The sequence below is a fragment of the Balaenoptera borealis genome (genome assembly GCF_965194805.1).
Source record: "Balaenoptera borealis genome assembly, chromosome: 21".
Taxonomy (NCBI): Eukaryota; Metazoa; Chordata; class Mammalia; order Artiodactyla; family Balaenopteridae; genus Balaenoptera; species Balaenoptera borealis.
Window position 1 is genome coordinate 19,464,821 of NC_138880.1, and position 23,950 is coordinate 19,488,770.

Below are 23,950 nucleotides of genomic sequence, written 5' to 3' on the forward strand. Positions count from 1 at the left end.
ATTTTTTATTTGATTACTTCTGTAATGTTTTGAAAAGTCTTAGTCTTCAGAACAGTGGGAAAAGATTACTTATTTGCCTGGCTTTTCATTTAGTAAGGTGTAACTTAGAAATACAAAATGTCGTTTCCTTACTGAAAGTTCTTATGGTTTGTTTGATAAAACTTCTCAAAATATTAGATGTTTAAATAATTTTGACAATTTGTACATAATTTGCATAGTGACTTAGTAGACATAGAAGAGACAAAAAAGAGATTAAGCTTGTCATCCTAAATAAGAATTTTTTTCTGATATAAAATAATTTTTTATGAAATGTGTGAAAATACAATTTTTATATTGTTGCTAGTCATGTAAATTGCTATAAACTCCCTGGAGGCAGTTTGATAATATGTATGAAATGATTTTGTTTGACCAATCAAGTTTACTCCTAGGAGTTTACCCCAAGGAACTACTTGTAGATATATTTAAATATTTTCAAGGCTGGTCGTTATAACATTGTTTTATAATAGTAAAGTACTATGAATTACCTAAATAGTCAACCAGTTAGAATTCATTAATTGTGTTAGGCTACAAACATTTACCATTAAATATTATATAGTTACTAAAAATGGTCTACTAGACTATTTAGTGACATGGAAAAATGACACATGATATATTAACACATTATTGACTGGAGGATTTTGTAGCCATAATACGTCTCTGGTCAAAAATGCATTAATAAGTAAAAAGGATCAGATTACTGAACAGCATAGTATAACCCCAATTTTTTGCCAAAAAAGAAAACAAAAACAATTATGTCTATAAAATTTTAAATTCTGTCTTCTAAATTATATGTAGTAACTATGGAATCAGGAAAAAATCATTTTATTAAAAAATTTGTTATAGTTCAGAGAGAAAATAAATAATAGTGAGAAATTATTTATCTACAAGGAAAGATCTTTAAGTAAGACAAAAGGAGATCCCCTTCCCCCCATATACACACACTCTTGATTCTGCTCATCTTAACCTTAGGTAGAATTCAGAGTGAACCTTGGTGGTAACTCTACTGTAGTGATCTAGACTTAGCAACTTCAGTTCGAATCTAAGCTCTACCACTAAGTGGTTTCCTTAGTGGTCGCCATGAACAGCCTATCAGGCTTTCCCTTTCTTCTTTTAGAAGATTAATAGACTACAATGAAAAGAGTTCTGATTAAATAAATAAGCCTATATAGAGAGTACATAGTAGGCATTCAGCAAGTGTTGGTGTTCCTTCTGAAGAAACTACTAGGTCAGAAATTTAATGTTCTCTGAGACTGAAACTGAAGAAATAAATCACAGGTCCTTCAAAGTGCCAGTGTAAAGTCTTCAGAACCTTAATGATATTCATTGTAGGATCTTTTGAACATTAGTTCATTGTATTCATGTGGGTAATTATTTATAATATGATTAAGTTCTCCAGAAGACAATATTTTCACACTTTTTCATTTATTCTGTTAATTCACTATCAACATAATTGAAAACATTTATCTTCTAAAAGGAGGTGTTACTTCACACAGTCCAGACTTACTTGCTTTCTTTACTTTAGGTTGCTGTTGGCAGAACAGACATTGAAGACCTAGATCTCTATGCAACATCTCGGGAAAAGCGATTTCGTTTGTTTGCGACTGTAGAATGTGAAGGGCAGTTATTCATGACTCCATATGATTTTATTTTGGCTGTTACAACAGATGAGCCCAAATGTAAGTATATTTCTTCAGTTATCTCAATAATTTTATAAGATTTTTCTCTTGTCTCTAGTTTGTAAAAATGTGGAGCAGTATAATTTTCAGAACAACTAAGCAAGCAATGTGGTGTTTCAAAAGATACTATGCTCTACAATGTTACCAGACTAATATATCTTATCAGCTCCTACTGGTATCTTTTCTGTTTTCAGAAATTTCTATTGTTTCGTCTTTCTCAGTACATCCAACTAAACACTACCTTACTCTTTATAATAGGTTCTTACTCTGCCAAGTCAGTTCTTATATCCAGTCTAAACAGAATAACTCAGAGTGCTGGCTCCAGTTAGACCTGGACAAAAATTCTAACCATATCTCTTCTGAATATGTCATGGCTCCTGCAGTGTAAATATAAGTTAATTGTTTTTCACCTTTCCATGTGTTAGAGCAGTGGTTCTCAAATTTTGGGGCATTATGTACATTCTTGCAAAGTTACTTTAATGTCTGACTTAATAGAAGCCATCTGGATTCTCATATCTGCTTCTGTGTTCAATTTGTTGCAATGTATTGTTTTTCAGGAAGTATCTGAACAAAATCTGCCTCACAAATATAGAAGTAGGAAAAGGGAAGAGTATTTCAGTAGTCTTTTAGATAATTGTAGATATTCTTCTTTGGTACTGTATCAATACTTGGCTAATGGTAGTTTCTTAAAGTTTAGTTGCAATGTGGACTTTGAAACTTTTTTGTTATCTGTTTTGTTAAAATACATTGGCCTACATTGCACTTTGAATGGATCTTTTTCCCTTATATAATCTTGCAAGATCAACTGGAAAATGTTGTTTTATTAAATTATGCAGATATTCCAAATGTTGACGTATTTCATTACACAATATTTTTAAAAAATCACATTCACTAATATTGTCATAATCTCATCAGAAAAGTTTTTACTTATTGGAAAGCTGTCAAATTCGTGGTGTATACAAGTTTTCCAATATTCTGATTTTTACTTGAAATCTCAAATGTTATCATTAACAACAAATACTGTCAGTTTTCTTTAAGCAAGAAGCAACTTTGTTCATTTGTACAAAAATGTCTGCCAAATACCCAGGTCTCAATAACCATAATTTGTCAGTTATTCTTTCAAGTAAAAATTGGGTTCCATGAAAAAAAGGAATTAGTTCAGTTCACAACTCAAATAATCACAGAGTACTTTTTCTCAAGACAACCATAGTACTTTGGAAGGCAGCAGAAGTGCTTTTATGCACCCTTCCCATTTCATCTCACAGAATATTAAATGACATGTAGTCAAGGACAGCTATCAAATGCCAGGCACTGCACTAGGCACTGGAGATACAGTGGTGAGGGGAACGAAAGGTAAATGTTCTCCACCCTCCTGGTGCTTGCAGTCTGGTGGAGGAAGCCAACACTGATCAACAAAATTTACATATAAACAACAAAATATAACTCAGTGCCATGAAAGAAAGTTTCTTGATGCTATGAGAGTGTATTTTTGAGAAGTGACCTACTCAGGTAGCTCAGAGAAATCTTCCTTGGGGAAATAAATATCACCATGAAATATGAACCATAAGAGCTAGCTAGGTAAATGGGAAATTGGGAGTGGAGAATTTCAGCAGAAGAAACAGCGTGTGCTGAGGTGCCATGACAAGAAGGAGTGTGATACATTTGAGGAGTGGAAAAAAGATCTGGGTGGCTCTAAGTGCAAAGAGCAAGGAGGAGTATGGTATGTGGAATATGGGTATGTGGGGTAGGGCCAAATCATTCAGAGTCTGTAAGCTGATATTAAACATTTTTGTTTTTATCCTAAAAGTAATGGAAAATTGTGGTAGTGGTTTAAGCTGCAGGAGAATTTGGTGTATTAAAAAACCAAATTCAACTAAGTAAATTTTAAAGATCTTATTGGCTTTATTCAACGATTCATGAATTGAGAAGCATCCAATCTAGCAGATATAAAGGAGCTCTGAGGAGCTGTACAAAATGAAAGGCCTTTTATAGGCAGAAGGAAGCAGGAACAAGTAAGTTATAATAGGCAAAAAAAAGCAGGTTGGTTATTGTGAGGTCACGTGCCTTCAGGAGATGGTAGGGGTCTATCAGACCCCTATCAGACAGATGACCTAACTGCTGCTGATCAGGTGATTCCTGATGACTGGTTTAAGATTCCATGTGGGAGAGAACTGACACTGTAATTAAGTCTCAGTTGGGTGACATGGGGCTTAGCATAGGCAACTCCATTTTGGGCCTGTTGTCTTGTTTTCAACAGGTGCCTGCCATGATTATATTCTGTTTTGAAAGATCTCAGGGTGGAGACAGATTACAGAGGTCCAGAGTGGCCATGAGCAGATCAGAGAGGAGACTCTTGTCCAAGCCTCAAAAGCTTCTAACAATGGTGGCAATGGTAATGATGGAGTAGTGAGTACTAAGGATTTCTGGTTGGCTTAACTGGATGGATGGCAGTAGGGACTGGCGTTAAAGGGAAAAATCACAACTTCAGTTTTGGACATGATGTAGTTAAATGCCTCAGATATGTAAAAGAGGAGATATCAAGGAGGCAGTAGGATCTAGCTCTTGATCATTGATTTCAATTCACTGAAAATCAACGTACCAAATAATTAGTTGTTTGATAATCTGCTTGAAACTGTCAAATGAATGCCTTAAGTTAGGTTAGAACAGTTATAGCCATCTCTTCTTCAGAGATAGAGTTATGGCAAAACCAAACTTAAAATAAATCCTCAAGGTCTAATGGATAGCATGGTGACTGTAGTTGATAATATTGTACAGCATTGTATAATTAAAACTTGCTAAGAGAACAGATCTTAAGCATTCTCAACAACAAAAAAGGTAACTGTGAGGTGAAAGAAAAATGTATAAAAGTTCAAAAAATTCAATCTTCAGTAATTTGACAAATTGGCTACTTCACACATTAGCTTTTAATGAATTAATTTTTGATGCTTTGGATTATTTCCATTGGAGATCGGGGGGAGGACTGGGAAGAGGTATGTGTCTGGGATTCATCTGTACATGATTGGTAATTAGTGCAATGTGTATGGATGAGATTGCCTAGGGAGGTGGCATAGTAGGAGAATAAAGGTGACAGTAGTGATACAAAAGGCTAGAGTTTAAGTAGGGCTCTTTTTCTGGAAAATTTGAAGTCTGTGGTAAGAATTGTATCTCTATGCTTTTTTGGTTCCCGTTCCCTCCCCCCCTCCCTCCCCCTTCCTTCAGGAAATATTTATTGAGTACTTACCATGTGCCAGATAACCATATTCTGCCTTGGAATTGGTTGTTTCTGTATTTTTTGTCCTCCTATAATATTGTACGTTTCCTGAGTATAGGGACTTTGTACATAGAAAAGACCCTTATACATAAGTAGGTATATACGTGTTCCATACATTTTTGTTTAATTGTTTTTGTACAGTGTGGATTTTTATATTTATTTTTAGTATAGATTTGATAAAACTATTAATATATCTCTTACAATATCAAATGGTACTTTTGCATCAAATTCTGTAACTGTTGTCAAACATATTTGAGAAGTTATCCTTTAAGTAATGCTTACTGATTTAAAATTTCATAGTTTGAAATTTTTTAATTCATTATTTTCTTTATTTTTATCTTCATAATGTATTCACTGGAAGCCTACTGTTGGATTTTTGCTTTTTGGAAATAATTTTAGCTGTGATTCTTTTGATAGATATTCCAAAACTATCACTTGCAGGGAAAAAACTAGTTTCCAGTATAAACACAGGATATTTAACAACCACAAATTAATATCAGTTAATTTCTAACCAACACTTTTAAGACATGATTAAGAATGGTAACTAAAGATCAAGATATTTGTAAAAACTTTTTTAAAACTGTAGGGTTTTAAAAAGAAATATTTACCTCAAAAAAGAAAATATGCTTCATAGACTGAATATTAAATCATGTACATATCAAAATAGCATATTGAAATTTGACTTGTGTTTAGACCTTGGCATTCATTTATGAGCTTTGAGAACCTGAGTAAGTTATTTAATGTTTTGTTTCTTCATTTATAAAAGTAAAAATAACAGCCTTATGAGGTTTTTTAAGGATTGAATGAGATCAGTTATGTTTAGTGTAATATCTGACATGCAATAAGCACTCAATAAACATTGCTAGCTGTCATTGTCATCATCATCATTATCACCTGAATTCATAACCATTATTTAAAAAAATCTTTAATATAATTTTATGGCAACATCAACAGGAAAATGGTATGCTATGTAAACATTTGCTTAATAATTATAGTTCAAATAAATGTCAATTGAGATACACATCTGATTGTTGATTGTAACTTTGTGTTTGAAATCAAGAAAATTTCTTGTTTTACCCACTTAAATAGAACCTAAGAGGTAAACTGTTCATCTAGAACTAAAATAAGTAATTATTTTCATATAGCTTCAAGTATTATTTAATTTTAATTTAATTTTAAGTTAAAAAATTCAGACATACATAAAAATATTAAAAATATAATGAAAACATCAACCTATAGCTTAAGAAATAAAATATATCCAAAAGAATGAAGTCCCTCTTCACCTTATATTTATATATGCAGTAACTTCATGTGAAATAAGGAATTTAGAAAATCAGAAAATCCTTTGAAGAACAATCTTAATGGCTCTTTAGTTTTATTTTAAAAAAAAGCCAATAATAGTGAACATGGTGACATATCCGGCAGAATGAATATGTCTTTTGTGAATAATTTACCCTGGAAATCTCATAAACCCTACAAAACTCAAGAGTGTCTAACTTCCTCTTTTGATAAATAGCTTCTGAGCATTGCATAAGAGTATGTGCATGTACTTTTGTACCATTTATTTTTCTTCTTTTCTTACTGCTATATTTCAAAAGCAACAGAATAATAAGTATTATTTACATTGTTGTGTTCATTATGTAAAGGAGGATGTCTATGAAATGAATGTGTAAAGTATTATAATTAAGGTTAAATGCTGAATTCTACCGTATAGACCTATGATTTTAATCTTGATTTTAAACTTGATTACATGTTTGCATATAAACTGTCTTGGGTAAAGAAAGGATGTTGTTGCTACATAGAGAAGAAAACTATCTTCATAAAAATCAGTTTGCCAAATTTTAGAAGATAGTTTTTCCCTTTTGATCTTAAAATGACTTATTACATCGCTTAAAAAAGAGAAAGTTAAGCAAAACATGCCTATTTTATAATCTTGAATTTGATATATTGTTTACGTTAACTATGGTTAACTATACAGAAGTGGCCACATTGCCATGTAGAAAAATTATTGGTTGTCATTATTGTAATGTAGCTGAAATAGTTGATATTTACTAGTTCCTAATGCAGCTGTATTATAGGATTTAATCACATACAAACCTGGAGATAATTCTTGGACAAGCATTAGATATTCACAGTGTTCAAATCTGAGCAAGGAAACAGCAATATTGACTATGTATTTATTTTAATATTATAAGATTTATAGTGTTTGAGATCTTCAGGGATGTGAGGAGAAATCAGAAAAAGAAAGTGATCTCAGGTATTTTATTCAACTATGACATTCCTAGGGGAGAAGAATGGAAAACAGGCCAAGAGTCTCTCTATCACCTTACCTGTTCTCTCCTTGATCTTTTTTTTTCTTTGCCCCTACCCTTCCCCTTCACTCTAGAGAGACCTGACCTTTGAAGTATAATCAGAGATACTAACACAGCAGAGATCATGGGTAACACCTTAAAATTATAATTTCTCTATGTTAATATTTTATATTCTAACATCAGTGTTTAATGAATATCATTGTTTGTGTTTTAAGCCCATAGGATGTTTAACATGGAGTAAGTTAACTTACTTTATAAATCCAGAAATCCCCAAAGTAAGATAATGATTATGGAAAATGTGTTTTCTATTCCACTGATATTATTTAAGTAGTTTATAGTACATGAAACAAATACATAATGCATAACATACATAGGTCTAAATCTTGAGATTAAAAAAACCTTTGCCTTTTAGATATAAAAGTCAGTGTTATGCATTATGATTGTAGATGGTTACTGAATTTTGATATACATTACATGAAGTATTATCTAATTTTTTATGTTTATTATAGTTGCTAAAACATGGAAGTCACTTTCCAAGCAGGTAGGTTAAAGCTCTTGGTATATGTATGCATGCACACTATTTTATTTTATTTATTTATTTTTAAAATATTTATTTATTTATTTGGCCGCACCGGGTCTTAGTTGTGGCATGTGGGATCAAGTTCCCTGACCAGGGATCAAACCCGGGGCCCCTGCATTGGGAGCATGGAGTCTTAGCCACTGGACCACCAGGAAAGTCCCGCACGCTATTTTTATATATATATATTTATGTGATGTATATGTATATAAATGTGATATGTACATATATAAAAGATATATAAAGCTAAACTCAAAGGAGATTATTGGCAAATTTTGCTAAATTAAATATTAAAAATTTTGGCACACCAGAAGACAGTGTCAACAATGTTAAAAGATGTATGACAGATGAGAGAATATGCTTACAACATATTGGGTTGGCTAAAAAGTTCGTTCGGGTTTTCTTAAGATATGAAAAACCAGAACGAACTTTTTGGCCAACCCATTATTAACAGAAAAGGCTAAGTGTCTTGTAGTCATATAGAACTCCTGTAAATCAATATAAAAAAGATAATAAGAAAATAATGGGCAGACATCGCCAGAAGGGCCAATAAATATATGTAAAGGAGCTCAACCTCACTAGTAATCAGGGATATGCAAATTAAACCAATGATCTGATGCTAGTTCACACCCATCAGATTGTCAGGTTCTAGAAATCTAACAAAACCAGTAATTAGCAAGGACAAGGAGAGGAGGAATCCGGTGGGAATGTAAATTGGTATATGCTCTTTTGAGAGAAATTTGGCCCTATCTAATGCATATCAAAAATTCTACTTCTAGGTATGTTTACAAGAGAAACACTTGTATGCTTATACCAGGAGTCCTAAAAAAATTAGAAACAATATAAATGTCAATCAGTAGAGGAATTAATAAAAGAATGTGAAATAGGCATATGAAGGACAATACAGTAATATAGAGCTAAGATGAATAAATACACAAGAGATGTGTGTAGCAACATGAATAGACCTAAAAAACATGAGTTTGAGTAAAACAGCAAATTGCAAAATAATATAAACTGGTCTTTCTTAACGTGCAAAGACCTTTTTGGGGGTCCATGGAGTCAAGACTATTTTCATAATAATACTGAGAAGATACTTGTTCTGTTACTCTCATTCTCTCACAAGTGTACAGTGGAGTTTTCCAGAGGCTGCATGATGAGTGATGACATCATCACTCTGAGAACTGGTAGAATATGTGCTTGTGTGTTTTTGTGTTCTAAAAATGTATCATTTCTATTTCCCCATGCATTAAATATTGATAGATATAACCTATATAAGCAATATCTCTTTCGGGTAAACAATTTTTAAGAGTATAAAGAGTTACATTTCAGAACTGCTGATATAGACAACTGCTGTGTAGCCATTAAAATGAAAATGAAGAATATTTGGCAGGAAAATATGCTCATGACATATTAATGCAAAGAGTAAGTTACAAAGCAGTATGCAGAAAATGATTTAATATTTGCAACAAGAATGACAAAAATACTGTATAAATATGCCTAGATAGAGAATTAGATTAAAAGGAGATTAAATAAAATTTTTAATTGTGGTCCATCCCTGGATTACAATCTGGTTTTATTTTCTGCACTTACTAATTTTCCTATAACATATGTATTACGTATATAATTATAAAAATTGTACTCAGGAAAATTGTATAAAGCCTTTAAAAGGCATCTATAATTCTAGGTAAATGAATTCAATCCAGCAAATATTTATTTAGTCCCTACTTGCAATACTGCAATACAGTTCTGACACAGATCACCCAGAGTTAGCATCAAACCCCACAGATTTAAGGACCCATTTCCCAAAAAGGTGGCCCTCATTTCAGATGCCAGCTGCGAATCAAGGGATCCCGGACCACCCACACTGCTGACCAACTGGCTACAAATTCAGAGTTCCCACAACTCCCCTCAAGTTTGATAATTTGTTAGACTGACTCATAGAACTCAGGAACGTTCTACACGTAGAATTATAGTTTATAATTATCATTATAAGGGAACAAGTCAAGGCCAGCCAAATGGAGAGACACATACAGCAAGGTATAGGAGGGTTCCAAACATAGCTTCTGTGCCCTCTCCCTGAGGGATCAGGGTATGTCACCCTCCTGGCACACCCATGTGTTCACCAACCTGAAAGCTCCACTGAGTTTGGTGTCCAGAGTTTTTATTGGGGGTTTCATTGCATAGGTGTGATTGATCGAATCATTGGCCACATGGTTGAATTCAATCTCCAGTCTCTTTCCTCTCCTCTCCCCAGAGGTCGGGCTAGCTCAAAGCCCCAACCCTTGAATCACGGGGTTGTTTTTGAAGGTCAGCCCCCCATCCTGAGTCATCTCCTCAGCATAAACTTTGGTGTGATGCGAGGATATAGTCTTCCTCCCAGGAACCAGGGACAAAGGCCAATCAAATTCTTTATCGTACAACACTACTACCTATAAGAGACAAAGGTAGGCACTGGGAGTGGGGAGAGAGATTCCCGCCTGAGTGGAAATACAGTTTTTAATAAAACTTAAAAGTCCCTAGCCTCCACTGCAGTGAACTCTACTCAATACTCTGTTATAACCTATATGGGAAAAGAATCTGAAAAAGAATGGATATATGTATATGTATAATTGACTCACTTTGCTGTACACCTGTAACTAACATAATATTGTAAATCAACTATATGTCAATATAAAATAAAAATCAAATTAAGAAAAAAAAGTCCCCGAAGTTGACACAAAACAAGATAAGTGTGTCAACCAGATGATCTAGACCAGACAAGGAACTAAATTATTACAAAAATAAACTGCTTAGACTCAGCAAGGATCTGGACAGTCATTTACTAGTTGTGTAATCCCGGGTGAGTTACTTATCTTCTTTAAGACACGTAAACGTAAAATATACATAATGAGGATTATTTTTTAGAATTAAATGAGATATGTATTAGCCCATTGCCAAGCATATAGGGGACACTCAGTAAAAGGTAGCTATGATTTTTTTGGTCTTAAATTTTAGCTGAGTTTAAGTAGAAGAAATGAGTTGAATACATGGGAACAGTTAAAATGGAGATGGTAATATTTATATAATAGAGACAGTATAAATGAAAGTATATAAAATGTACTCAAAATATTAATATTTTTTAATCTCGTGCTCTAACAAAAATGTTTATGAGTTTACTATTGTTGAAACATTAAATATCCTAGCTTCTCGTTATTAGTCATGTGAATTGCTACCCTAGTCAGACACTACTGAGCACCTGGCGGCATCTGTTACCTGCAGTGCGGAAATAACACTATGAAGGAAATGAGAGCAAGGATTCACAGACAGGCTTCAGGGTGTCTATAAATCCCCTACAAATACCTCTCCTGCCTTTGGCATCCCAGAGATTCCTTATTTGCCTGCTAACCCAGCTCTATAATGAAAAAGATGGTTTATAAATGTCACAGAGCTTTTTTAGGTACAACTACATCAGGAAGGATTTGTCTAAAGTGCTTCTCAAACTTGAATGTGCATAAAAATCACCTGGAGATCCTGTTAAAAATTGATTCTGGTTCAGGAGGCCAGGGATGGGATCTGAGATTCTGCATTTCTAACAAGCTCCCCAGTGATCATGCCTGGGCCATTGGGGAACCACATTTTGAGCAGCAAGAGTCTGATCTGGAAAAGAAGTCATTTCTATTGTTTTTTCAGTATGTTACTTAGCAGAGTAATTTTTCTTTTTTTTTTTTTAAATAAATTTATTTATTTATTTATTTTTGGCTGCATTGGGTCTTCATTGCTGCACGTGGGCTTTCTCTATTTGCGGCTAGCCGGGGCTACTCTTCGTTGCAGTGCGCAGGCTTCTCATTGTCATGGCTTCTCTTGTTGCGGAGCACGGGCTCTAGGCGTGCGGCTTCAGTAGTTGTGGCATGTGGGCTCAGTAGTTGTGGCACCGGGGCTCAGTAGTTGTGGCTTGCAGGCTCTAGAGCTCAGGCTCAGTAGCTGTGGCACACAGGCTTAGTTACTCCGCAGCATGTGGGATCTTCCCAGACCAGGGCTCGAACCTGTGTCCCTTGCATTGGCAGGCGGATTCTTAACCACTGCGCCACCATGGAAGCCCCAGACTAATTTTTTAATTTCAAATTATTTCAAATTATCTCACCAAATCCTTTAATAATTTTTTCACAGTTAACCTAATTATAATTTTCACTTATTTTTAACACAGTATGTGTAATAAATACAAAATCGTTCTAGTATCTGGGCAATGAATCAAATGTTTAAATTTTCCAAAATCGTCCCCCCTCAGCTTGATTAAAAAAAAAAAAAAGAAAAGCTGGCTAACCAGCAATTGAAGTGTGTATTCTTTACTGAATATTTAAGTTAAAATTAGAAAAAAAAAATTGCAGCAGTGGACACAGTAACTCAATACCCTGTCATCCCGCTTCATCTGATGTCATCATTCTTTGAATCACTATTAAAATACTCTTCATTCTTCCCCAGCATAATCTGTTGCCCAGTTACTTCATCTACCACAAAATCCCCTAAATCCAAGAGGGCTACAGAAAACAGTATGTGAAGCTCAGTGATCGTATGTGACCTGTATTAGGAAGTCCACCTTTTCCTGTGGCTTCCACAGAACCATCCTTTTCTAACTGGCTCCAGAACTTAAATTCACTGTTTTATCTTAATTAGATTATCATATATATATGTATTTCTCCAATTATTAAGTTTATCTGAAATTTTTGGTAGCTTTAATTGAATTTAATGTAGCATCTTTATCACTTATTTTTACATTTGGACTGTGGGCAAATATTGGGTTTTATGGTTGAATGAACCACAGATAAAATAGTATAAATACAGTCATGTCTCACGTCTTCTAAGCAGAGAATTTTTTTGCAGAGGCATTTAAATATTTTTGGTCTATTTTATAAGTAAGTGGTTTACCAGTTAATCAGCATTATGATACCTTATGTCATAGGAATTAAATCAAATGCTATCAGAAACACCACCAGTTTGGAAAGGATCATCAAAGCTATTTCGAAATCTTAAAGAAAGAGGTAAGTTAACTTTAGTATTTATGTATTTTAATATTGATACTATATTATTTATACTATTTATACATATTTTCCTCATGCTTAAATAATTTTACAATTACATATGTGTCTATGTACATGGAAAAAAAACTGAAAAGAATAACACCAAAATATTAATAATTATTGTTTCTCGGCAGTGGGCTTAAGGGTGGTTTTTATGTTACTTTTTATATACACTATTCATATCTTCCACACTTTTTACAACAAAGTGAACTTTTATAGTTAAAAAAAAACCTTTTTAACCATATTGAGAAGTATATGTTATATTTACCCACAGAAAGCATTTTTCAAAAATACTGATTTCCAAATGTCTATTTTTCTTCTTTCCTTTTACTTCCAGGGAATTGCAGATTTTCTTAAATTTAATCAATATGAAAAGCTTATTGGATATATCTTTTGGTTGCACAATTTGAACATGTTTCTTTTAAAAACAACACTCACTGCATAATCCACCTATTTCAACTTACCGTATTACCCATACCTATATATACGTTAACTCATTAATTCATACATGTCCTCGCAATCAAATTATATAGCTTTTATTGCAATTTTCTTTTGCATTGTACTTTTTATAAATGTTTATAGCAGAAACTAATTAATAAACTCTCTTTAATCTTAAAAAGGAATGTTTCTTAGAAATATATATTTTCATATTCAAATATAAGAGTATACAAGATAACAATATAAAGCAATTATCTAAACTTACCTTTTTTTCATTAATTTCAACCAATATTGGTTTGAAAATAATATATTTACTCTAATGTGAAGATAAATACTTTAAAGGATTAGTTGTAATCCATATATTTTTGCCTAAGTAGAATTAGAAATTCAGATTGCTTCTACCTGGTTCTTATGGACTCTGGAAGGAGGAGACACCTTGTCTTTAACTGTAGGCTTTTCATAACTAGGGTTTTTAAATCTTTGTGAAATCTGAGCCATGGTGTCTTTAAAGTTCTTAGAAATTTTTTTCTGGAAGTTGTCTTAAAGATTGCCACGCAAATCTTCGGGTGGAATGATAGGATCAGGAAAATTCAAAGCTCGGAATGAAGAGGTAAATTGGTGAATGTAAAAAATATTTCTTTAATACCTCTCATGGGAAAATGCAATTGGATCAAATATAATCCAAGAAAGATAAATGCATGGAAGAAGGAAATTCTTTTTAGTTAGGGGGAGGGTTAAATCTGGAAGCCATAGGTTTAGGCAGGTCCTAATCCTACTTAAATTGTATGCATATTTGCATATTTTTTTCGGGGGGAGATGATCTATTCAGTGCTACCCAATAGAACTATGCAGTGATGGGAATGTCCGTATGGTAGCCATGAGACAAATGTGGCTGTTAATTACCTGAAATGGGGCTACTGTCTGAGGAACTGAATTTTTAATTTCATCTACTTTTAATTATTTTAAATTTAAATAGCCCCATGTGGCCAATGGCTACACTGTAGAACAGTGCAGATCTATGTCATAGTGATGGGATTATCAAGGTAATCCGTGTACCCAAGAAGTTTTAGAACCATACGGTTAGGTAAAGTAGAGAGTTACAGAGAATCTTGCTTTTTTATAAAGAGATTAGGTGGAAGAGGAATTGTAAAGCTAAGTTTTTAGAACTATTGAAAACTAATTTACAAATGAATTTTGTCTGCTTAAAATATAACCCAGCAAGAAAATGTTAGGCAGTTTTACAAACATTTAATTGGTATACAGCATTTATGAAAACATGAATTACATAGACTTAGTTATAATAGCTAACTGTAATATATCATGATATAGGAGCTAAACAGTGTAATGCTTTTAAGGAACTTCCCTTAGAATTTTTTAAAATTGAATTTTCAAGAGAAACCTAGTTAGCATCTTAGCCTCTTTTTCTAAGGATGGAAACATTACTATATGCTTAGCATTTATTATTATTTTATTTTTGACCCTGGGTGGCCTTAAAATAAATTGCAAGGTTAATCTAATGGTTTTCCATTTTTGTAATTAAAAACATTATGAATCTACAGTTCACGTTTAGTAATATTTTCCCTTCTCCCTGACTTTTTTTTTTTTTTTACATCTTTACTGGAGTATAATTGCTTTACAATGTTGTGTTAGTTTCTGCTGTATAACAAAGTGAATCAGCTATACGTATACATATATCCCCATATCCCCTCCCTCTTGCGTCTCCCTCCCACCCTCCCTATCCCACCCCTCTAGTTGGTCACAAAGCACCGAGCTGATCTCCCTGTGCTATGTGGTTGCTTCCCACTAGCTATCTATTTTACATTTGGTAGTGTATATATGTCCCTGACCATTTTTATTAAATTATATCATGAGTTTCTCACTTTGTTTTTCTTCCCTGTGGATTATACCACCTCAAAAACCACTTAGTACTTCAGACAAGTGCCTACCATGATAATCATCATCAGGACTCTCACTGTTTTGTGATCCTTCAGTGAGGGGAATCGTGAGTTGATTATCAAGTAAAAGACGTAGAGCATATATTAAACTTCTTTATACTAACCAGCACCTCTTGTGCATTCCACCAAGTCAGAACAACAGTCAGTGAGATGGGGTTGTGGAGAAACAGAGCCCATTTCCAGAGCTTTTTTTTTTTTTGAGGGATCCCTATGGAATCTAGGTATTGTATCTTTATATACATTGACCATTCCAGAATCTTTCTCCCATAACATTCATGGCAATCAACCAGAACTATGTCTATAGGTCACAATATTCTAGTATAAACAGAAGACGGGAATGCTTTCAGGGCCTCCTAGCTCGGTCCCTTCACATCTTCTGACAAACTGCCTGACAGTGACTCCTCTTCCTTTGTTCTGTAACAAAGAGGGTAGCCTCAAAGAACATCAGGTAAAGTGGAGTTTTAAAGTTCACGATCTGATTATTTTAAGGATTGTTACACCCTTTTACCAAACATGAGGGCTGTCTGGTATCTGGATAAGTGTTATTGGCTTATTTCTGATTTTCATTTTCTCGGGATACACTTGGAAAAACAATTAAGCGATTAATTCTAGTTTTGGGTGTTATAATCCAAAAGCAAGAATTTGAGTAACAGAATGTATGTTTTTATGTAGTCCAAACAAACTCCTTTTAAAGTTTATGAGATTACAGAGAACTCAGGATGCAATATACAGAAAGTGTAAGCTTTCTAGAAGAATTGAAACTTCTTAGATTACATTTAATAGAAGCATGAAGCTTATCAAGAATAATGAATGATAACTTGAAAGCAGAAAAGTAATAACTATAGAGTTGTGTTTTTTGAATGCAATAAGAAGTCAAATCTCTAAGCAAGAACATCTAAATGTTTTATTCAAGGGTTACTAAGAAGTAATTAAGCACTTTACAGTGTTAACCATTTCCAACGTTTTTATTTTATGTTAGATTCATACCTTGAAAGCTAGCAACACATTTAAAATTTACAGCTATATGTAACATTATTGATAATTTTGCTTTTGTGCCAATATATCTGGAAGCATTAATGTGATTTTTATATGGGTTTCTACAGAGGCATGTGAAACAATGTAAAATTTATTTATTGTTTCTTTCACTCTGATTTTGTAGTAATAGTTTAGTCTCATTTAAAACAATATTTAGCATCTTCTTTAAAACTCTAAGTTCTTTATAAATATTACTGCTATTATAAGAATAATATTTTACTTGATAAATATGAAGAGAAAGTAATATTTTATATATAGCATAACTAATACTATTTTTCTTCTAGGTGTGATTTCTTACACAGAATATCTTTTTCTTTTATGTATTTTAACAAGTAAGTATACTCATTAAACCTATTTCTGGATACAGTTTTCTTTCTCAAGCATAATCTTGGGAAATAAATCTTTTTTTAAAAATGTATTTGTTTATTTTTTGCTGCATTGGGTCTTCGTTGCTGCACGTGGGCTTTCTCTAGTTGTGGCGAGCGGGGGCTACTCTTTGTTGCAGTGCACGGGCTTCTCATTGCGGTGGCTTCTCTCGTTGCGGAGCACGGGCTCTAGGCACATGGGCTTCAGTAGTTGTGGCTCACGAGCTCTAGAGCACAGGCTGAGTAGTTGTGGTGCACGGGCTTAGTTGCTCCACGGCATGTGGGATCATCCCGGACCAGGGCTCGAACCTGTGACCCCTGCATTGGCAGGCGGATTCTTAACCACTGTGCCACCAGGGAAGTCCCAATAAATCCTTCTTATATTCTCTTACTATTGAAAATCAGTTTAGGTCTATCCATGCTGTTTTACAAAATTCATGTCTAAATGCCAGTGGAAAATGCTAAGCATAGCACTATCAAGTGTCAAAACCATAAATATTATTATGGCTTATGGTGTAGTAATAAAATGCTCATAAATTATACATTTAATATCCTATATCAATCCCTGTGGTTGGATCTACATGGGAGCCTAAAGGTCAGGATGTGTAGTGATTTGTAAATTTCCTGCTACACTCATTCATTCAAATCACATTTTCTGCAAGACTAGTGTGAAAGAATGGGTCTTTTAACTAGTAAGTCTATAAGAAGACCCATCATACATCCTACAATAGCTTTATTATTATCTTCCTCTCATATACAGCAATTCTTATGAAGTATATGCAGGGTTTACTAAGATGTTCAGTTAAATTTCGTTGCATTTAATGGAGGAACTTACATGCTATAGTTCACAGTGCTCCAGCCACCTGACCTTTTTATTCCCTGAATTCTCACCTCAGGAATTCGTACTTTCTGCTCCCTCTACCATCAGTGCTTTTACTAAAGATCCTCAGGATAATAAAAATCATTCAGGTTTCCTTTGAAATATGAAGACTTAGAGAAGCCTTACTTGACCATCCTCCCTAAAATAGCTCCCTCTTCCATCTCTCCCTTTTTATCCCTTTACAATGTTTTATTTTCTTCATAGTACTTAAACTATTTGAAAGTGTTTGTTTACTGGTTTACGTGATTTGTCTCTCTCCCCACAGTTGAATGCAAGGTCCACGATGGCAAAGATTTTATCTTTTCACATGGTAGCCTCTCAGAAAATAATTGGCAAATGAGTGAAGAAAGGAATTGAATAAAAGAATGTGGCTAGTGGAATTTCCAGTTGTGGGGATTTATGGAGATGTGTGGAAACAAGAACATCAATAAGACTGTGTCATTAGAAACCAATCTTAAAATTCCTATACTTCTGTAATTAGAAAATTCCCAGCCATTGTGTTATTTCTGAATTTAGTAATGGATGCTGTTAATGTTGGAGTTCTGTTGCAGGAAATTTGGGGGGGGGGGTGTGCTCGCACACATATGTATTTCAAAAATTGTATATTTTTTTCTTGCTTTTTTCACCTGGCTCAAAGTCATTTAAAGTGTTGGTGCTGAAGAAAAGCAAGTACTGTGCAGTTAGTTATAGGACAGCCTGAGGTTGTCCCAGACTGGAAAGCCATTCTGATGATTCCAGTGAGTGAGGAATGCCACTGTGGAAATTAGGGGAGTGGGTGCCAAGGAGTGTCTCAGAGACTTGTTTTAGTTATCTTGTTAGCTAGAACAACTTTAGGTGCAAAATTAGAAGTTGTAAGTACCTGGACCAGCAGAGTGATGGGTCCGAGTAAAACAAAACTGATGAGGAAAGCCACTTGTTGAGCTGGGACAGGGTTGGTTTAAGCATGTTGGAGCAAACACAGATAGTGGTTTTTGCTTACTACAGAAAGGGTAGGATCTTTGGATGCTGTGAATCTTCATTTGGAGTTCAGGACCCATCTTAGAAACTACTAAGAGTTTGAATTGAAAAGTTACGGGTGTCGTTTAGATTAGAACCAAGAAAAATGTGAAAAGAGGGCTGGCAGGAAGTGGGCTAGATAATCTATGTTACCTGTCCATAGTTTTCTCCCCTTTACTTTTTATTACTTTAACTTAATATTCCCTTCCAAGTAATGCTGGTGAGGACTTCTTTCTGTGTGTCTTCAGATATTTTTAAAACTTAAATCTTGGTTATCAGAGATGGTGTAACTTTTTATTTCTTTCTCAAGTGAATGATAATGAAAGTAAGTCTAGATTCCTAAAATACATGCAAAAAAATGAACTTCCATAAAAGACTGGCTTTCATTTCCATTATTTTCAGAGACAGCTATTACCGGTTAAGAAAGCAGGGCTGTATGCTTTGCTTTTGCCGGGTTCATGATTTCACAACAGGTAGTGGCAAGTGTATCTGTGAGAGGTCCTTTTTAAACTTTTTGCCAGTCATCTTAAAAGAGAAGGTCAAATGTTTTGAAAAAGGCATGTACACTGAGCTCCTCTTTGAAAGATACATTCAAGTTTTCTGCTGTCCAAGTTTTCTTCTTTATGCTTTAGAAGTGAAAAGAGAAGAAGTTTTGAATCTCATGATAGGGTTCATACAATTAAGGCAGTTCGTAATGTGTGAAAGTCTGATTTTCTCAGAAAAAGAGTTGTTCCTTGTATTTGGGGGGAATTAATTATTCAAGCTCTCTTTATTTTATATTTCTGTATTTGAAGCCTCTAGAAGTTCAAACCCAAATATGTAATCTCTCATGCTTGACATTTTTTCACAGGTTATTTCCATTATAATTTTCCCAAGATTTTAGACTGATCCATTGTGTCATATTCTCATTTTTCCTTCTGCTCTAAGTAGCTGACATATTAAAAATACTTCAAATGTGATGAGCTGATATTTTCCTTTTAAACCAACTGACAGACTTTGGATAAGAAAGAAGTATTTATCTTTGGAAGGAAGGTAGTCAAATTTTACTGTCAGTGCTGTGCAACAGGTATCACACAAGTAGATTTAAAGTGTATTATCAATTGTGTTACTAAGTGTGCTAATTTATGAAGCAGAAATATATATACTTATATGTAGCTTTTATTATATTTAACTAAATAATAACGTGTTGCTTTTAATTTCTTGGTTAAAGAAAGTATTTCTGTATAGAATGTGAATAATTGTTTACAATTAATGTGGATTTTTTTACTTTAAAAACATTTTTTCATTTCACAAATACTTTTCCTGTTCTTTTCTGGCAGAGCCACATGCAGGTTTTAGAATAGCTTTCAACATGTTTGACACCGATGGTAATGAGATGGTGGATAAAAAGGAGTTTTTGGTGGTATGTATATTACAGGCCACATTTTATCAATAATTAAATATTGCTTATATTTTTGTTTTGCATTATTTAGAATACTGTTGTAGAAAAAAGAGTGAAAATTTTATGCTTTCACTTTAATTTAATAAAGTATATACTCATGTACTTTATTTTGAATGATTTTTTTTTTGGCTGTGTTGGGTCTTCGTTGCTGCACGCAGGATATTTTGTTGTGGCGCGCGGGCTTCTCTCTAGTTGTGGCGTGTGGGTGTCCTCTTCACTACTTGTGTCACAGGCTCCAGGGCACGCGGGCTCTCTAGTTGAGGCCCCGGAGCTCAGTAGTTGTGGCGCGTGGGCTTAGTTGCCCCGCGGCATGTGGGATCTTAGTTCCCCCACCAGGGATCGAACCCACGTCGCCTGCATTGGAAGGCGGATTCTCTACCACTGGACCACGAGGGAAGTCCCTATTTTGAATGATTTTTACACTATAAAAAAATAAATTATATTCAGTGTATGAAGATGCTTATAGTTGTTTACACATCTTCTGGAAGTTTGAAATGTGTCCAGTGTTTTCCACTGGGTGGGTGACAAGCAATCCTGAGGTGTTACGCATGCTCAGTCTCTATCATATCAGCCACCCAATCACAGACAGCTCTTTGCCACAGGAAGTCCCCTTCCTTCTCATTAAAGGATTTACGATTTTTCTTTTTCCTTTTCTCTTCCACTCATTGCTGCCTTGTATTCCAGTCTTAGCCCAATTTCCTACTCCCTTCTCCTGTCTTTGACCAGGGGCTGATCTGCAGTGGAGGGTAAGAGTGTTCTTGGTATTTGTCCTTCAGCCTTTCTCACCCGACTGGTCCCGTGTTGGTGCTGGTCTGGCAGCATCTTCAGCTGCTCTCTCATCTTACCACCCCCTCCTTCCAGAATTTTTCCATTGCTTTTTACCCCTGTGTCCTGTATCTACTGCTGTGACCAAATGCCTATTCTGTTTTTCTCCATAACAAAGATTAACATTAGTTTACTCCTTCCAGTAACAACCTCTACCCTTAGCATTTATGTTTAACTCAATATTTACCTCTACTCTCCTAGTGAAAAGAGAAGGGAAAAATAACATAAATAGCCATTTAATTTTCTATTTTTCCTCTGTAACGAGCCAATAAAAATCCCTTGGAAAACCTCTTAAATAGCTTAGTATTTTCTTCAGAGGCTGGAGCATAGAAGAGAAACTATGCAATCATTCTTTTCCATGGTAGGAAAGAGAAGAGAGAGAAATCCTCATCAAAAGCTAATCAGCCATTAAAAAGGAAGCAAGCAAACGAATTATTGCGATCTATCAAAAGGCTTAATCTAACACCCATGTGGCCCTTGCCTGAGTACAGTGCCTGAGCAAGTCACTGGAGCTGGAACCACAAAGGGTCCCTCACTGCAGTGCTTTTCAGGATATTGGGGAGGCTAGAGGTTTCAGTTTCATTGCAGTAGATAGAGAGATGTACCTAACACCCTAAAATGGACAGACTTAGTTTACTAAAGTTCTGTCATGATAGTGTACAGCTGTATTTTAGGACTTTCACAATGGGCCTAGTAATCTAAATAATTTTCAATAAACTTTCTATGACAGCAATGCCAAGTTCCACCCCACTGTCTTAAAGATTAACTTTTGGAACTCAGTTCATTGGAAGTTGCCTGTGTTTCGGAATCTTGTCTGTTTGTGGAGACGGGAGGTAAAAACATTCATGCAGAATTTCTATTTATTTCCACTGTACACTCTTACAAAAGTTGCCCTTGCTTTGAAGTGGTGGTCTACTCTGCAGTGGCTGTGTACTAATAGTTTTTTGTTTGTTGTTTGTTTGTAAACAGCAAAGAGTTTGGAAGTAGAGGTGGAGTTGGGCAAAGCTATATGTAGAGGTCTAAAATCTGCAATCCTCCTGCCTATTTATGAAGTGATTATTAATAACCTTGTGAAAAATAAAAACTCTTTTCACTAAGAACAAGTGTGGAAATAAATTTATGTGTTAATAAAATCATTTACATTTTGTACTGTATATTTTAATTGTTATTTCATATTTTGGGAGGTAATACATTTTGACTTTCAACTATAGCCATACAAAATGAAGTAAAGAGTTGAGATAGCTGTTCAAATTACACAGACAAGAGCAATGACCTTGTCAGAAAACTGACATAGAGATAGGATTAGGCTTCCATTTGTAAAATAGGATTTTAAAGAGGAAATAATGCCTTGTATAATGGTAGCTAACATTTATTGAGAAGTTACTGTGTGACAGGCAATGTGCTAAGTAATTACTTGTAATATTTACTCTGCACAACATTATTTTTATAAGACCTATCGATTATACCGCAATAAAGCTGGAAGAAAATGCTGCGCTAAGAGATTCTGGAAGAGATTATCTTCATGTTCCTGATATGGAAAACAAGCCTTAAATAATTAGACTAACTTGCTCAAGGGCTTGTACATGGAGAGCCCATGTTCCTACCACGATGCTCAGTTACCTGAAAGAGACTTAGAGGTCGTCTAGTTCATCTACATTTCATATATGAGCAGATTGGAGCCCAGCGAGGGTTGAATGACCCGTCCCCCATTTTATAAAATTAGTGTATGACAGAAGATGGGCTCAAGCCCAGACCCCTGAGTTCTGGTCCAATGTCCTTTATCCCTCAGTAGGCTTCATCTCTTTTTATGTATATGCCACAGGCTCCACATCTTTGTGTCTTAGAGATAAAGTAAAACTATTTAATAGATCCTTTGGTTCTGGGTTGCCTTTTTTCTCAGGAAAAGCATTGATATCAGAAAACATATTTATACTAGTTTTAATGATCTTGGTATATGAAGCTAACTATTTTCTTTCTTTTTAGAATATACCTAGCACAGGGTGTTAGGTAGGTACCCAGAAACTCTTGTTGGATATTTGATTTTTGATTGTTTTCTTTTTCAGCTTCAAGAAATATTCAGGAAAAAAAATGAAAAGAGAGAAACTAAAGGAGATGAAGAAAAGCGTGCAATGCTGGTAAGAATAATTTATAGTAGTTTCAGGGGGGTTTTCTAGGCAAGAATTATTTTATTCATGTTGAGAAACAATAATTAAAGCCTGTAACTTTGGACCTGTCCCTTTCTTGAAAACTTTCTAAAGTTCTTATGTAGAAAAATTGCTTCAGTATTTATATGCTTTGATATCAATATTTATATCAAGTATTGATATTAAACATCTGTATCCATAATCACATTCATTAAATCATTTTCATCTGTATTGTTGTTATCCATGAGATTTGAAGGGTATATCATATAATAGATTAATACAGATCATTATGCATGTAAAAATTTAAAGGTGAATTGCAAAGATTTAATTATACCTGTGAGTAAATTTAGTGGTGCTATAACAATATGAATGTTGAAGCAAAAACAAGGAAATAATATGTGTTTTTGCATTCATAGAAATATATATTATAGATTCTTCTTCTGGTGAGAGTAATGTTTTCATCTTATTCTGAAGGTAGAGTTAAGCAACATTTCCCTCCATTTTCCTACTAGTTTTCTTTTTTGCTTGTCCCAAGTATGTCAGCCTGACAACAACCCAGGTTCACATAATAAAAATAACACGCAGCTACTGAGACCTTAGTATCAGACACTATACTAGGTGCTTTGCATGCGTTTTCTCATTTACTCTACCCAACAGTTCCCTTATTATCTGTAATTATAGATGAGAAAACTGACAGTTGGAAAGGTTAAGTATCTTGTCCAAAATTCCATAGCTGTTAAATGGCAAAACCAAGATTTGAACCCATGGCTGGCCAGCTCCAAAACCTGCCCTTTTACCCACTGTAGCATATTTCTTCCTCTGGTACTTAGATAGCAGAAACATGGTGAATTTTGTTGGCATGTAAATGATAATTGTTTAATTTGCAAATTCATGGCCCTGTGAAATAGTTTAATTGGTCTATCTGGAGTTCAAATAATTAAC

At 34.4% G+C, this 23,950-nt stretch overlaps 1 protein-coding gene across 9 annotated transcripts in view; it reads left to right on the top strand.

Moving 5' to 3' along the window:
• MICU3 (mitochondrial calcium uptake family member 3) overlaps positions 1-23,950 on the top strand; it is a 130,106-nt gene that overhangs the window by 52,510 nt on the left and 53,646 nt on the right. For all 9 annotated transcript variants that reach the window (XR_014239030.1, XR_014239031.1, XR_014239032.1 and 6 more), the window contains exons 2-7: positions 1,562-1,715; positions 7,808-7,839; positions 12,812-12,890; positions 16,642-16,689; positions 19,918-20,000; positions 22,928-22,999. Coding sequence is in view for 5 of the 9 variants with exons in the window: in XM_082374800.1 (XP_082230926.1) it covers positions 1,562-1,715; positions 7,808-7,839; positions 12,812-12,890; positions 16,642-16,689; positions 19,918-20,000; positions 22,928-22,999 (468 nt within the window). In the remaining 4 variants the exon portion in view is untranslated. The remainder of the gene's footprint in view (positions 1-1,561; positions 1,716-7,807; positions 7,840-12,811; positions 12,891-16,641; positions 16,690-19,917; positions 20,001-22,927; positions 23,000-23,950) is intronic.